Source organism: Gobio gobio, assembly GCF_949357685.1.
Source record: "Gobio gobio genome assembly, chromosome: 3".
NCBI classification, from domain to species: Eukaryota; Metazoa; Chordata; class Actinopteri; order Cypriniformes; family Gobionidae; genus Gobio; species Gobio gobio.
In genome coordinates, this window is record NC_137099.1 from 14134903 (window position 1) to 14150474 (window position 15572).

Sequence of the window (15572 nt, forward strand, 5' to 3'; positions counted from 1 at the left end):
TGGTTCGATTACCCCCCAACTTCAGCATTTGTTGGATCTCTTCCTCAATAGCCTGCCGACGAGCCTCCGGGACACGGTAGGGCCGTTGCCGGACGATGACTCCTGGCGGTGTTCGGACGTCGTGCTGTACCACGTTGGTCTGCCCGGGCTGGGTCGAGAACACATCCTGGAACTGACTGACCAGGTGCTGCAGCTCCGCCTTCTGGGCAGCCGAAAGATGGGGGTTGACGTCTACAACCACGGGGTCGGTGATACTCAAGGCCGCTACTTGGTCCCGGGTCCCCACCCACTTCTTCAGGAGGTTGATGTGGTAGAGTTGCTCTGCCTGCCGTCGTCCCGGCTGCCGCAGACGATATGTGACTGGCCCAATCCTCTCGATCACGGTATAGGGTCCTTTCCAGGTGGCCAGGAACTTGCAGGCAGAGCTGGGGACCAGGACCATGACGCGATCTCCCGGCTGGAACTCCCGTGGTTGGGCTGCGCGGTCGTACCGGCGTTGCTGCGCCTGTTGAGCCTTGCTGAGGTGTTCCCGGACTAATGGCATCACCCGGTCGATCCGTTCCCTCATCTGGCGGACGTGCTCGATGAGGGGCAGGCTGCTGCTCCCAAGCTTCTCGGGCGATGTCCAGGAGCCCTCGTGGTTGGCGGCCGAAGAGAAGCTCAAAGGGGGTGAAGCCAGTTGAGGCCTGGGGTACTTCGCGGATCCCGAAGAGCACATAAGGAATCATGAGGTCCCAATCCTGCTTATCCTCCGCCGCCACACGTCTCAGCATCTGCTTGAGGGTCTGGTTGAACCTTTCTACCAGCCCGTCCGTCTGTGGGTGGTAGACCGTGGTCCTCAACTGCTTCACCCGCAGCAGCCTGCAGAGATCTGCCATTAGCCGGGACATGAACGGGGTACCCTGGTCAGTCAGTATCTCCGCTGGTATGCCAACCCGGCTGGCCAGCAGGAACAGCTCCTGGGCGATGTTCTTCGCGGTGGCCTTGCGGAGGGGAATCGCTTCGGGGTACCGGGTGGCATAGTCGACGATGACCAGGATGTGTTCGTGGCCACGGGCAGACTTTGGCAACGGCCCCACTATGTCCATCCCAATCCGCTCGAAGGGCACCTCGATGATGGGCAGCGGAATGAGTGGGCTGGGGGGAGGAGTCCTGGGCGACGTAACCTGGCAGGTCGGGCAGGCCTGGCAGAACCTCTTCACCTCGGCCTCCAGTCCCGGCCAGTGGAACCGGTCACGGATACGCTGCGTGGTGTTAGCTGCCCCGAGGTGACCTGCCATCGGATGGGAGTGCGCCAACTCCAGGATGGTTTCGGTCTTGGTCCGAGGAACAACTAGCAATTTTTTCTCCTCCCCCCTCCGCTGTGCGACACAGTATAGCAGGCCCTTCTCAACGACAAAATGCGGGAGAGGATGGGGCCGTGGGAGGATGTCTTTCCCGTCGATGGTCCGCACTTGGGACCAGCAGTGCTTCAGGCGATCGTCCTCCCGTTGTTCCTTGGCGAATGAGCCCCCTCCGGCAGCCTGCTTATACACATCAAAGAACGGATTAGTAGATTGGGAGGGGGACTCACCATCTCTTCCGCTGTCGGAGGCTAGTAGCGCTGGTCGGCGGCGGGGTCCTCGCGGCCGTCTCCGTCTTTGACGGTTCCCCTCCTGGCTGACAGGCTGGGTGGCGGCGGCGAGCAGGGCATCGAAGCCCGGCCAGTCTCTCCCCAGCAGTAGAAAAGAACAAAGAACGGCACAGAAGACATTCGTAAGAAAGGAAGATGTGTTCAGAGTTTTGCCGACCGGATACGGCGAACGTTTAATCGATCAACTAGCTCCTCTTCACCTTCTTCATTGCTCTTTTTGGTTGTAGCGCTATCCTATTGCGTGCAGAGGGAATTTGAAAGACAACCGTTTATCCCGCCCCTCGGATTGAGCCCTGCCAATGGTGAGGTCCTAGACCCAACATCTTGATGTGGGTCTGGCTTGTCAGGTTATAGTTTGGGGAGTCTGCTCTGTATTTTCTACTGCACAATAGGCGTGATCAACGGGCATAGTTCAAATGACTCTGTATGCAATTGGATGGTCCTTCAACCAATCAGACCAACGATCCATCGCTTCTCTATCCGTCATTGTGTTAAACCCGCAGGCAGGGCGCCAGGATAAGCCGTGATTGGTCCCCGCAAATTTGTAACGGAAGCAGGATAAAATTTTGTATAGGTTTCCACTGAGCTGCAGGGAGAAATCAAATTGCTAGCAGATCGGGCTGGGTTTATCCAGGCTTTAATAAACAGAGGAGTTTACTTCAAATCAATTTCAGTCTTCCCCTGTGTCATGTAGTGTGTTCCTGAGAGGCCAGGGAGTAGTTAGGAAGGCTCAGTACAACAAAGGGGATAGTTTCCCAAAAGGCAGATGGTTTATTTACAGCATTTCAAAAAAATGTGCAAGCCACTTAACAAGTACAAAACAAAAAAAAACTTAATACAACTTATATTTGAACTAAAAACACAAAGCAAAATGCTGTGAACAGCAAAATCTGGCACTAAACAATGCCTAATGGGAGAACAAACTGCATGTCTCACCACAGACAAACATTCAAATGCTTTGCACAGTATACAGAATGCAACCTCCTCCAAACAAACTCAGACATGTTCAAAATTTCTTATATACCCTCATAATAATACAAACAAGCCTAACATATAAACACAAAAGATACATTGAACCCATCATAGCACTCACATCTCTCCCCATTTTGGAATATGGTATGACCGATCAGAAGGCAAGCTCTGGCTACGTGCGCTATACCAGATCCCTCCTCCAAACTACTGACTCCGAAATATAAGATCTAACACGTGCTATATTATGCAAATGAACACAAAAAAAGAATGATTTAAAACAGACAATGGCTTGCTATTATCCTAACCAAACATTAACAAGTTAAACAATAGATGTTGGTATTACCCCACCACCCATACATCCACATATACATCACATCATAAAATTTTTGTGCAATCAATTCAAACACACAGTAAATTTACAATAGCACTAGGCTGGCCCTCTAGTGATGATGTCATCGTCCAGGTTCATGATTTTTTCCGGCTATCCATGTTTTCACTGTTTTACTGAAGGGGGCACTATTACGCTTCTTTTAGTACAAAAATTCCGGATCAAACACAGGTGATAAACAAGTGATAGAAAGTTGCTAACGCAAATGTAAAATAACGCGATCATAAAAACTTAAACAGCATATAAGTTCAAACTACACCTAATGTTACTGAATTAAATATTGAACCCATGAAGAGGAAACGACTGACGAACTTTGGAGGTTTTGATGGACTCGATCTACTCCATCTGTTTGATCATCGTTCTGAATCTGATCCGGACGAAGTCTTTTTTTTTATGTTGCTTTTTTGAAATGATACTTACCCATTAAAGCATTAAAGATACAGCAGAGTATTTCATTTTACACATGCGGTACTTTTTTATCCCTGTGTGCACCAAACCCATATTAAGGGTGCTTTCACACTTGGTTCGATTGCCTGGACCGAACCCGAGTTCGATTGCTCCCCCCTCCCCCTGCCCCCGCTGGACTGTGTTCATATTATATTATTTGGATCCGAACCGGGGTGCGTTTGCGTCATCAAAGCAGCAGCTGTTTACCCGGTTGCTTAGTAACGACAGCGAGCGTGAAGGCGGCAAAATGCATAGCGTTGCTCACCTCACTTTTATATTTTTGTTTTTTAACCGTTGGTTTTGTTTCTAAAGCTTCAGTACGTAATGGCACTTGCGTCCATTTGCCGCAAATGTACTGCAATGCTCTAAAGAATGCTGAAGACGAGCAGAAATGAGGTTTACAGCTCTCTGCTTGCAGTATGTCAGTCACGCTCGTCAGGAAAATGAGTGAAACACACACAAACACACATTTTTATCAAATCATACGTCATTAATAGCGGTTCACTTCCGCGATTTAGTACGATTGCGTTCACATCAGCAGCGAACCGTACCGGAGTTCACATGAACCGTACCCCAGACCACCCTTTTTAAGCGGACTCTGGTACGGTTCGCGGGTGTGCACCCGAGTTCGGAAGACCGTGTTCACATCATCCAAACGTACCGAACTCGGATGTCAATCGAACCCGGGTGCGCACCAAAACTGCTAGTGTGAAAGCACCCTACACTCTTAAAAATAAAGGTGCCAGGAAGAACCAAAAAGGGGTTTTCACGGCGATGCCATAGAAGAACCATATTTGGTTCCCTGAAGAACCGATTTGGGAAAGGTTCTTTAAAGAACCATTTTTTTTCTAACCCTTTTATAGTCTAAAGAACCTTTTTACGCTATAAAGAACCTTTTGTGCAAAGGAAGGGTTATTTGGATGTTTACGGTTCTTCATGGAACCATACACCTCGCCAAAGAACCTTTATTTTTAAGAGTGTAGGTGTAAGCTAATTTTTTGTTTCATCTGAGCATACACTCAAAAAAATGGTGTTATATAGCACTAAAAGTGGTTATTTGGCTCGTAATCATAGGGGAACCTCTTTAAGTGCTGTATAGCACCAAATCTTGGTGCTGCAGCGGTTATTCACCGGTTCTTTAAATGACAGAGGTGCTATATAGCTATGCAAGAAACATCTCATGGATGCTCTGGGACGCATCCTCAGTGATGTATCCTGGGATCATTGGGTGTTTCGGGTCTCGCAACATCATACACCCTCGCCTAGGCGACCCAGCCGGGGTTGATCGTGTCTGGACCGCTTCCCACGTACCGACTAGGACATGAAAAGTTCAGTAGATTATTTGCTCTAAATGAATGGTTAATGTCATGGTGTAATGAACAGAAGCTGCTCTTTGTAAATAATTGGAATCTGTTTTGGGAGCGACCTAGGCTCTTCCGTCCTGATGGCCTTCACCCCAGCAGAATCGGAGTGGCTCTTCTGTCGGACAACATCTCCAGGGCGTTGCACACCACCACCATATGACTAGTAAGTCAAAGTCCAAATCACAGTATTTGCTGTCCTAACTTAATTGACATAAGTACCAATGTAGAACATTATATAGAAACTGTGTCTATTCCTCGTTTAGGGAGGTCAAACATTAAATCTACTGTTGGATCTAGGAAAAATCTAATTGTGATTAAACCAGAAAAACTCAATAATAGTGAACAAAAACAATTTTGTCCTAACTTAATTGACATAAGTACCAATGTAGAACATTATATAGAAACTGTGTCTATTCCTCATTTAGTGAGGTCAAACATTAAATCTACTGTAGGATCTAGGAAAAATCTAATTGTGATTAAACCAGAAAATCGCAATATTAGCGAACAAAAACAATTTCTAAAACTAGGTCTTCTAAACATTAGATCGCTCACACCTAAGGCGGTTATTGTAAATGAAATGGTCACAGATAATAGTTTCGATGTACTTTGCCTTACTGAAACCTGGCTTAAGCCAAATGATTATTTCGGTCTTAATGAGTCTACTCCACCAGGATACTGTTATAAGCATGAGCCCCGTCTGATTGGTCGTGGCGGGGGTGTTGCAACAATCTATAGAGATATTCTTAATGTTACCCAGAAAACAGGTCACAGGTTTAATTCGTTTGAAGTACTAGTGCTAAATGTTACGCTCTTAGATGTAAGAAAGAAATCCGTATTATCTCTAGCCTTGGCTACTGTGTATAGACCTCCAGGGCCCTATGCTGATTTCCTAAAAGAGTTTGCAGACTTTCTCTCAGATCTATTGGTCAACGTCGATAAAGCATTAATTGTTGGAAATTTTAACATACACGTAGATAACACAAATGATGCGTTAGGGGCTGCATTTACAGATCTATTAAACTCCTTTGGGGTTAAGCAAAACGTCACTGGTCCCACTCATCGTCTTAATCACACACTAGATTTAATTATATCACATGGAACCAAACCAACCGATATAGATATTATACCACAAAGTGATGTTGTCACTGACCATTACATGGTAACTTGCATACTGCGTACTGCTGAAATCTGTCATGTTGCGCCACGTTATCGACCAGGCAGAACAATCCTTCCAACCACTATAGATAGATTCTCAAATACCTTACCTGATCTGTCTCAGCTGCTAAGTGAACCCAAACAAACAGATGAACTAGAGGAAATGACTAGCAGTATGAGCACCATTTTCTCTAGTACATTAGAAATTGTTGCACCAATTAGATTAAAAAAGGTTAGAGAGAAAACTAAAGCACCATGGTACAACAGTGCTACACATGTTATCAAGAGAGAAACTCGTAACTTAGAGCATAAATGGAAACAAACTAAATTAGAGGTCTTTAGAATCGCGTGGAAAGATAGTATGTCACGTTATAAAAAGGCCCTAAAAGCAGCCAGGGCTGAGCATCTCTGCAAACTAATAGAAAATAACCAAAATAATCCAAGGTTTTTATTTAACACTGTGGCTAGACTAACAAATAAACAAGCATCGCCTGAACAAAATATTCCGTTACAGTTTAGTAGTAATGATTTTATGAATTTCTTCACTGAGAAAATAGAAAGCATCAGAAACAAAATTGTAAATGTACAATCTTTAATGATGTCTTATGATTCAACCGCAATTATCGCCCCTCAAGAACTACTACACCGCTTTCTACAACTATAGGACAGAAAGAGCTTAATAAACTTATCATTGCATCTAAACCAACAACATGTTTATTAGATCCAATACCCACTAAACTACTGAAAGAGTTGTTACCTGTAGTGGAAGAGCATCTTCTCAATATTATTAACTCGTCTTTATCTTTAAGTCATGTTCCAAGAATATTCAAGTTGGCAGTCATAAAACCTCTCATTAAGAAGCCACAATTAGATCATAATAACCTAGCAAATTACAGACCAATTTCAAATCTTCCATTCATGTCTAAAATACTAGAAAAAGTTGTGTCCGCTCAATTGTGCTCTTTCTTGCAAGAAAATGATATCTATGAAACATTTCAATCAGGATTCAGGCCGCATCACAGCACAGAAACCACGCTCGTTAAAATCACAAATGATTTACTTCTAGCTTCTGACCAAGGCTGTATCTCAATAGTTCTACTCGATCTTAGTGCTGCGTTCGATACTATAGATCATAAAATACTCTTAGATCGACTTCAAAATTACACTGGTGTTCAGGGACAGGCATTAAACTGGTTTAGATCGTATTTATCAGACCGCTACCATTTTGTCTGTCTAAATGGGGAAAAATCAAAGATAACGTCAGTAGACTATGGGGTGCCGCAAGGATCCGTGCTAGGCCCTCTGCTATTCTCTATATATATTCTGCCACTTGGTAATATTATAAGAAAACATGGAATTAATTTCCACTGTTATGCTGATGACACTCAATTATATATTTCATCACGACCAGATGAAAACGCTAAATTACCTAAACTGACAGCGTGTGTTGAAGATATTAAATACTGGATGACGTGTAATTTTCTGCTATTAAATTCAGATAAAACGGAGGTATTACTTATTGGTCCAAAAAACTGCCCACAATACAACTTTAACTTAGAAGGATGTCCTGTCACTTTATCCGATACAGTAAAAGACCTGGGTGTTATATTAGACAGCAACTTGTCTTTCGAAAATCATATTTCATATGTTACAAGAACGGCATTTTTCCACCTTAGAAACATTGCTAAGCTACGTAACATGCTATCTATTTCTGATGCAGAAAAGTTAGTTCATGCATTCATGACCTTGAGACTAGATTACTGTAATGCTTTATTAGCTGGTTGTCCTGCATCATCAATAAACAAGCTACAGTTAGTCCAAAACGCAGCTGCTAGAGTTCTTACTAGATCAAGAAAATATGATCATATAACACCAATTTTATCATCTCTACACTGGTTACCTATTAAGTTCCGTATCAATTACAAAGTATTGCTACTGACCTATAAAGCCCTAAATGGTTTAGCTCCAGTGTATTTAACGGATCTTCTATCGCCCTACAATCCATCGCGCTCTTTAAGATCACTAAACTCGAGGCTTCTGGTCATTCCTAGGATATCTAAATCCACTAAAGGAGGGAGGGCATTTTCACATTTAGCTCCTAAACTCTGGAATAGTCTTCCTGATATTGTTCGCGGTTCAGACTCGCTGTCCCAGTTTAAAACTAGATTAAAGACGCATCTCTTTAGCCAAGCATTCCCATTATAAATACGTTTTATACTACAGTTAAATCGGATCAAAAGCATTAATATTCTGAACAGCGGCTATGCTAATTATTTCCCATCTGCTTTTCTGTTGTTATCTCGGGATACTTGTCCCGCGGTAACTAGTTCGTCAGCTCCAGTTTGTATCCAGCCTCTCATGGAGACTTCAGATGCCCCAACACCTGTGATGAGACGACTCGACGCCTGTGAAGAGACGACTCAACGCCAGCGTTGTTATGGCCTAAATTAATACATGATTGATTAACTTATTCTAACATTTTTCTTTAACATTCTCTTTCTAACATTTTTCAATGTACATTTATGAAATGCACTTTCTGTAAAGCTGCTTTGAAACAATGTGTATTGTGAAAAGTGCTATACAAATAAATTTGAATTGAATTGAAAAAATTTGAATAGATCCAAACTTTAAATCTACCAGGCAGACTGGACTTGTCAACCTTGGTGAGCCAAGCTCCAAGTTCTTTGTTGGACTTCTGGATGGCGGCAGAGTCTTTCAGGCTGGAGTCAAAGAGCTTCCCCGAAACTCTTGACAGGTTGCTCCGTGATGGTTGGGATGATAGTTCCTGAAATTGAAAAACGGAACTTGTCAACCACTTTCCCCCTCTTCAGCACCATGGACCTTGACTTGGAGGGCTTAGGCTTAAACCGCATCCTTGCCCAGGTGATGAGTCTCTCAAGTCCTTGTAGGATCCACCTGCTCCCTGGGACCGATGTCGTTGTGATAGTAAGGTCATCCATATAGGCTCTTATAGGCTCTTATAGGGGGCTGTTGTACGCACCGCTATATATACAGAACCTGTTAAGATATGGTGCTATATGGCACCGAAAGTGGTTCCCCATATGATTACGTCCCAAGAACCACTTTTAGTGCCATATAGCACCATTTTTTTTTGAGTGTAGAACCCGTCTCGTTTGAAGTTCCAGTAGTGTCAGTTACTTTTCAAATGTTCTATGGACAGATGAAACAAACAAAAAAGAGCTTTTTGGCAGCAAACATTTAATATGGGTTTGGTGCACACAGGGATAAAAAAGTAGGCCCCATGTGTAAAATGAAATACTCTGTTGTATCTTTAATGTTGTGGGCCTAGTTTTCTGCCAGAGGTCCTGGACATTTTGTTCAGATACATGGCATCATGAATTCGATCAAATACCAGATAAAAAATCAAAACCTGACAGCCTGTGCTAGAAATCTTATAATGGGCCATGTGTGGATCTTCCAACAGGACAGTGATCCAAAAACAAACATCAAAATCAACAGAAAAAAGGGTACAAAATTCATCTGCAATCGCCATCCCAGCCCCTGACCTGAACCCTATAGAAAATGAGTGGGCTGAATGAACTGAAGAGAAGAAGCGCCAACATGGATCTGGGAATATGAAGGATCTGGAGAGATTCAGTATGAAGGAATGATCTCTGATCTCTTTTCAGGTGTTTCCAAACTCATCAGGCATTATCTGGTCATCATCAGGTTATCTTGGGAAAAGGGGGTTGCAAAAAGTATTTAATAAAAGGGGGCAAATAATTGTTCCCAACGTGTTTTGGAGAAAAACATTTATTTCATAATGTGATTTCAATTATTTTACTTTAATGAAAGGTTAGGTTTTTGCAAAATTTTAAAATAAAATAACAAAAGGATTAACAATGCAGATTTATTTTTTACAGCCATCTTTGATCATATTTAATAAGGGGACAAACACTTTTTCACACCACTGTATATTATCTATACAACACTGAACCACAATTTCTTTAATAAAATATGAAAGACCCATGATTCAAATTTTTAGAGTATTTTGGTTTTCGGCAACCATGCGGAGGGCAGGTTAAATATCTATGCGAGACCAAGTCCTGTAGTATGAAATGTTTTGACAGAATTGTCATCGGCGACAGTTTTGTTGTGTAAAAAGAACAAATCCAATGACTTTAAAAGTTGCATAATATCAGGTGTGGCTGATAAAGATAATGGGAGGAATGCAAAATCATCATGACATTTTACTTTGCAAATTGCCTAATATTTCCAGTTTCCTCTTCTTTCAGCTTTCAATGTAAGCTTTTTACCTTTTCAGTAAATATCACCCAGACTTATAAAAAAAAAATATATATATATATATATATATATATATATATTTATATATATATATATATATATTTTTTGTAGGCATACAAAGAAGATATACAGTGGCTTTTGCATATTTGAACCCTCTCCAGCAGTGACTGTATGATTTTGAGATCCATCTTTTCACACTGAGGATAATTGAGGGACTCAAACACAACTACTAAAAAAGGTTGAAACATTCACTGATGCTCCAGAAGGAAACACGACGCATTAGGAACCGGGGGGTGAAAACTTTAGAGCAGGATGAAGATGTCCAAATGTTTCTTATTTTGTTTAAATATAATTTTTTTTTTTTCATTTAGTACTGCCCTTCAGAAGCAACAGAAGATACTTGCATGTTTCCCAGAAGACAAATTGAGTACAACCTACCCCCCATCTCTTAATGCACTGTGTTTCCTTCTGGAGCATTGGATTTCCACAGTTGTACCTTCCCCAGTAGAGATCTTTGACTGAATCATGTCCTCATGTTCTGATATCATAGGCATGTGCCATTCAACTTGTATGAAGTTCTTATTCTGCTGGTTGAAAGGTAACAAACTCAATTGCGTTTACAATAATTGAAGATGTATTATATTATTGCTACTGTATTATGTTTAATACTGTATCTCTTCGGTTTAAACCAAAAATGCATAATGCAGGGAACATCTGAAAATCTCTTTGAAAAATATGATTTAAAAAAAGGTCAAATCTTGTTTTTCATGCCCTAAGAGCAAAAAAATCCTGACTGAGGTTGGCATAATTCACGCATGAAAGGGCTAAAATGACATCCAATCAGATAAATTGCATTAATGTCTATTAAAATGAAATCCTATAGATTCAGTTAAGCACATCACAGTAATTACTTTTGTTCATTTACTTTTTATTTCAATTAGCAGTAACTGACAAGAATATTGCACTGAAATTTGCAACAAAATGCAACATCATGAATAAGGATGTTCAGAATCGGGTCTTGTTTACCTAATAAGGACTGATAGATTGAAAGAGGTTTTCATTGGTGTTGAACTATGGGTGCACACATTTGTGACTGAGTTACTGGGGATAAATACAGCTGATCTCAAGCAATGATCCGAATATTGCACAACAGAGTATTACCAATTGCTGAGTTGAATTTTGATTCACTTGGTATGACATTTTTCTGTTTCCATTTTAAAACTTGTTTATGGATGTATTTATTACATTATTTATAACAATGTTGATTTTAATAGGACTTTGCCAGCATGTGGATTTCTGCAGCATTCCTACTTTTTGCATTGACAGCAAATGGAGTCATCAAGGTGGCATCCGCAGGTACAGTAAATAAACTAAATAGATGCAATTACATTACAACAGTACTGCGGTACTGTTTAAACCGCAGATAATGAGGAGGTTTGCAGATTCTGCTTTATTTGATGAAAGTGCTTACATTCATGATTTTCATCATTCACTAAATACTAATCTCTCCTTTTTAACCAATTTTGTTTGCAGATAGCATTGCTCGAAAATGCCCCACTGGCTGGGATAAATTTGGAACACAATGTTTTAAATATTTCAAAGACTCTAAATCATGGGCTGAGGCAGAGGTAAGTTTCTGTTTTTCTGTAATATAGATACTACATGATGCAAGTCACACTTTTTGCACTGGTAGTGCTAATGTTCCCAAATACCTACTAACTGCACTTTAGTGTAAAGCTAAAACATATAGACAAAAATAAAGTAAATAAAAAAATGCATTCATGTTTATTTCATAAACATTAAAAAACTAATTCTACAATAAATGTTCAGTGTTTCTCAAATAAAAATGTTGGTTATGACATGCACTTTTCAAAGATTATGATAAACTATTTATGCCACATTTCTTAACCTATATATGCAGTGTATTTTAAAACGCTTTCTCTTTACAGCAACAATGTATTGACCTTGGAGGAAACCTTGCATCTGTTCAAAGTCAATTCACTAACAATTTTCTAAAAGCCTTTGTGAAAAAACATTCTGATGGCATGACCCGAACCTGGATTGGTGCTCATGATGCTCCTCAGGTAGCTGATTTTTCCATTTTTTTGCCCTTTAAATACAGGTCCAACCTATGGAAAATTTGTTTTAAGATATTATGGAAATTATATAGAAAATATAGAGTAAGTATGAGATGAAATATCGAAATTATGAGTTAAAAACTTACATAAAAAGGAAATTATTGCAGAAATTCAGAAATATTATTGAAATGATGATGTCATTATTTCTTTTATCTCATAATTTTGTTTTTTGAAGTCATACTTTTGACTTAAGTCATAATTTCCACTTTATTTCTCATATTTATGACTTTTAAAGTCAAAATTTTGACTTCATGTCATAATTATGCCATACCAGAGCATTTTTTTTTCATGTGGTGGAAACAGGCTTCCATACTAACCAGTGTCAGATTATTGTAAAAGTTATTTTATTGAAATTAAATATTTCTGGCTTTTATCGAAAAATTGCTTGGTTTTGTAAAGGCTGGTTTGCACTGTCCCAACAAACACCAGCAGGAGTTTCATACTCAAAATGCAAAAGTTTTATGTTTAGCCTACCAGTCAAAAGATAAAAAGTAGAGAAAAAAAGTATTGTAAGTTGGAAACAAGTATACATCCTTTCAGTAATGTTAATATCGTTCTTCAGGGCTTTATCTGGTTTTGGAGTGACGGATCAAAGTTTGAGTACAATGACTGGCACACTGGTGAGCCAAATAATTATGGAGGTGGTGAAAGATGTGTGGAGATGGGATATGGAGGTATGGAGGATATTAAATCTATTTTACTAACATTTTTTATGTAGTATGAATCATGACCTGTACCAAACCTTGCACGTTTTATTACATATGCATGTTTATAGATTCCTGCTTGCACTAAAGCATTTCTGCCATGTCATTTTCTGAATATCGTGATTTTGAAATTCCACAGGTGAGAAGCGCTGGAATGATGCATCCTGTGACACTCGTTTCCCTTTCATCTGTTACAGAATGGCTAGGATTGATCTTTAATCCTACTTTTAATTGATAAACTAATATCTCATGTCCGTCCATCTCAGATCTCCAAAGTCTTCAAATCACTAATAGACATATTTGCCTTTGAATTTGAATACCCATATTTGCAAAAATAAAAGTTAAACTACAAATGTACACTTTCTTTCTTTGTTGCCTTGCATCATACACTGAGCATCTACAGTTCAGCTGTCTTTAGAGTTTTCATGAACATAACAACACTTGATGTTGTAGTTATGACATCTACCAGCAGAGGGTACTGCTATTCTGCCATTTTACTTTTTAACGCTTTTATTCATGCCAAACAACTTGCATGAAATTGTATCAAGTATAGAACAACAAAAACGTACATGGTAAAATGAAAACCATAGAAAAACATTTATACGAGGATGAGAAAAATGTATCAAAATAATTAGTCTAAATGTACTGGGTATGAGAATTTGTGTTATAAAGAGAAATATTGAAAGTGTTTGTACTTTTTTTTTTTTTTTGTCTCTCCTATATTTCACAGAAAGAGCTTTTCCACCTAAAACTTTGAACATAAACCTTCCATTTACTGAGTCCATGACTTATACCCAGCCAAAGCTTGACTGACTCATTCCTTGGTATTGATTTTAATATCTTTAATGTCCTATCTTTAGCTAAACCAACCGTTAGGGCTGATTTACTTGTTTAAAAGTACATCAATTAAGCAAACAGTCCTAGCCAGAATTTGTCACTTGTTGTTTAACACTCCAGTGCTTATTGAGCTCGGTGTCTGCTGTGTATGATCAACTAGAAACGAGTATTCAGAAAGCTGTAATAAAAAACCCGTAATGTCATGCACTATTATGCACACTGTGTGTTTTTGTGACCTCGAGGCTTTTGTTTTTATTCACTTGGGTGTGTGTTTTTGTGCAAGTGTGTATCTACATTGTGCATTGTCTGCGAGTTGTAATGACACTGAGATGTGTTGACTGAGAGTACCAGGCTGTCCCACTCATATTTTCCAACTTGGATAGCGTTCAAAAGTGCCTCAATGCTCCCTTTGGTTTGGTTTGGTTTAGCATTACCATTCGTTAAAATCTACCAGTCATGCCTGAAGCAATGTCACTGTATTATTTGTAGGCTATACACACAGAGTATACACACACACACACACACAAAAAAAAGTTAACTATTAAAATAGTTTATTATTACAGTCACCCGAATATCAGATTTCAATTCAATAGGAAATAGAACATCAATTTGTAGCTATTTGTTGAAAGTAGGCCTACCTGTCGTGTCAGAAGAGGGAGACAATATCACTCTCATAAAATGTAGGCCTATTTATCCCTAGATAGCAACATTGTCTTTGTTCATTTTTCCTTAAACCTCTAGTGCGTTCTTCAGTTATTTTAGACTGAAAATAATTATGTTTTGAAATTAAAAGTTTTTTTCATTTGAATTGTATGAAACATGTGGCACTTGCTATATAAAAACACACACACACACACACACACACACACACACACACACACACACACACACGCAAGCACGCACACACGCACACACACACACACACACACACACACACACACACACACACACACACACACACATGGTTTGAAAAGGCTAAATGGCAAAAATATATACCAGACTATCTTTTATATTTATATCAAAGCTATATATATATACACTCACCTAAAGGATTATTAGGAACACCTGTTCAATTTCTCATTAATGCAATTATCTAATCAACCAATCACATGGCAGTTGCTTCAATGCATTTAGGGGTGTGGTCCTAGTCAAGACAATCTCCTGAACTCCAAACTGAATGTCAGAATGGGAAAGAAAGGTGATTTAAGTAATTTTGAGCGTGGCATGGTTGTTGGTGCCAGACGGGCCGGTCTGAGTATTTCACAATCTGCTCAGTTACTGGGATTTTCACGCACAACCATTTCTAGGGTTTACAAAGAATGGTGTGAAAATGGAAAAACATCCAGTATGCGGCAGTCTTGTGGGCGAAAATGCCTTGTTGATGCTAGAGGTCAGAGGAGAATGGGCCGACTGATTCAAGTTGATAGAAGAGCAACTTGACTGAAATAACCACTCGTTACAACCGAGGTATGCAGCAAAGCATTTGTGAAGCCACAACTCGCACAACCTTGAGGCGGATGGGCTACAACAGCAGAAGACCTCACCGGGTACCACTCATCTCCACTACAAATAGGAAAAAGAGGCTACAATTTGCACAAGCTCACCAAAATTGGACAGTTGAAGACTGGAAAAATGTTGCCTGGTCTGATGAGTCTCGATTTCTGTTGA

The 15572-nt window shown here is 40.2% G+C and overlaps 1 protein-coding gene across 1 annotated transcript; it reads left to right on the plus strand.

The window, feature by feature from the left end:
* The first annotated feature begins 11308 nt into the window (after positions 1–11308).
* Positions 11309–14110, plus strand: eslec (eosinophil lineage-specific marker). The gene is made up of 6 exons (XM_079811871.1): positions 11309–11416; positions 11500–11581; positions 11759–11853; positions 12175–12309; positions 12926–13037; positions 13207–14110. The coding sequence occupies exons 2-6, from the start codon at positions 11512–11514 to the stop codon at positions 13284–13286; spliced, it is 492 nt and encodes a 163-aa protein (XP_079667997.1). The 5' UTR covers positions 11309–11416; positions 11500–11511; the 3' UTR covers positions 13287–14110.
* The last annotated feature ends 1462 nt before the right edge of the window (positions 14111–15572 follow it).

Bases quoted from the DNA above. Each gene is read 5' to 3' on its own strand.
- eslec (XM_079811871.1), top strand. From the start codon at position 11,512: ATGTGGATTTCTGCAGCATTCCTACTTTTTGCATTGACAGCAAATGGA. The intron at 12,310-12,925 runs GTAGCTGATTTT...ATCGTTCTTCAG, and splicing joins GTGCTCATGATGCTCCTCAG to GGCTTTATCTGGTTTTGGAG. The intron at 13,038-13,206 runs GTATGGAGGATA...GAAATTCCACAG, and splicing joins TGTGGAGATGGGATATGGAG to GTGAGAAGCGCTGGAATGAT.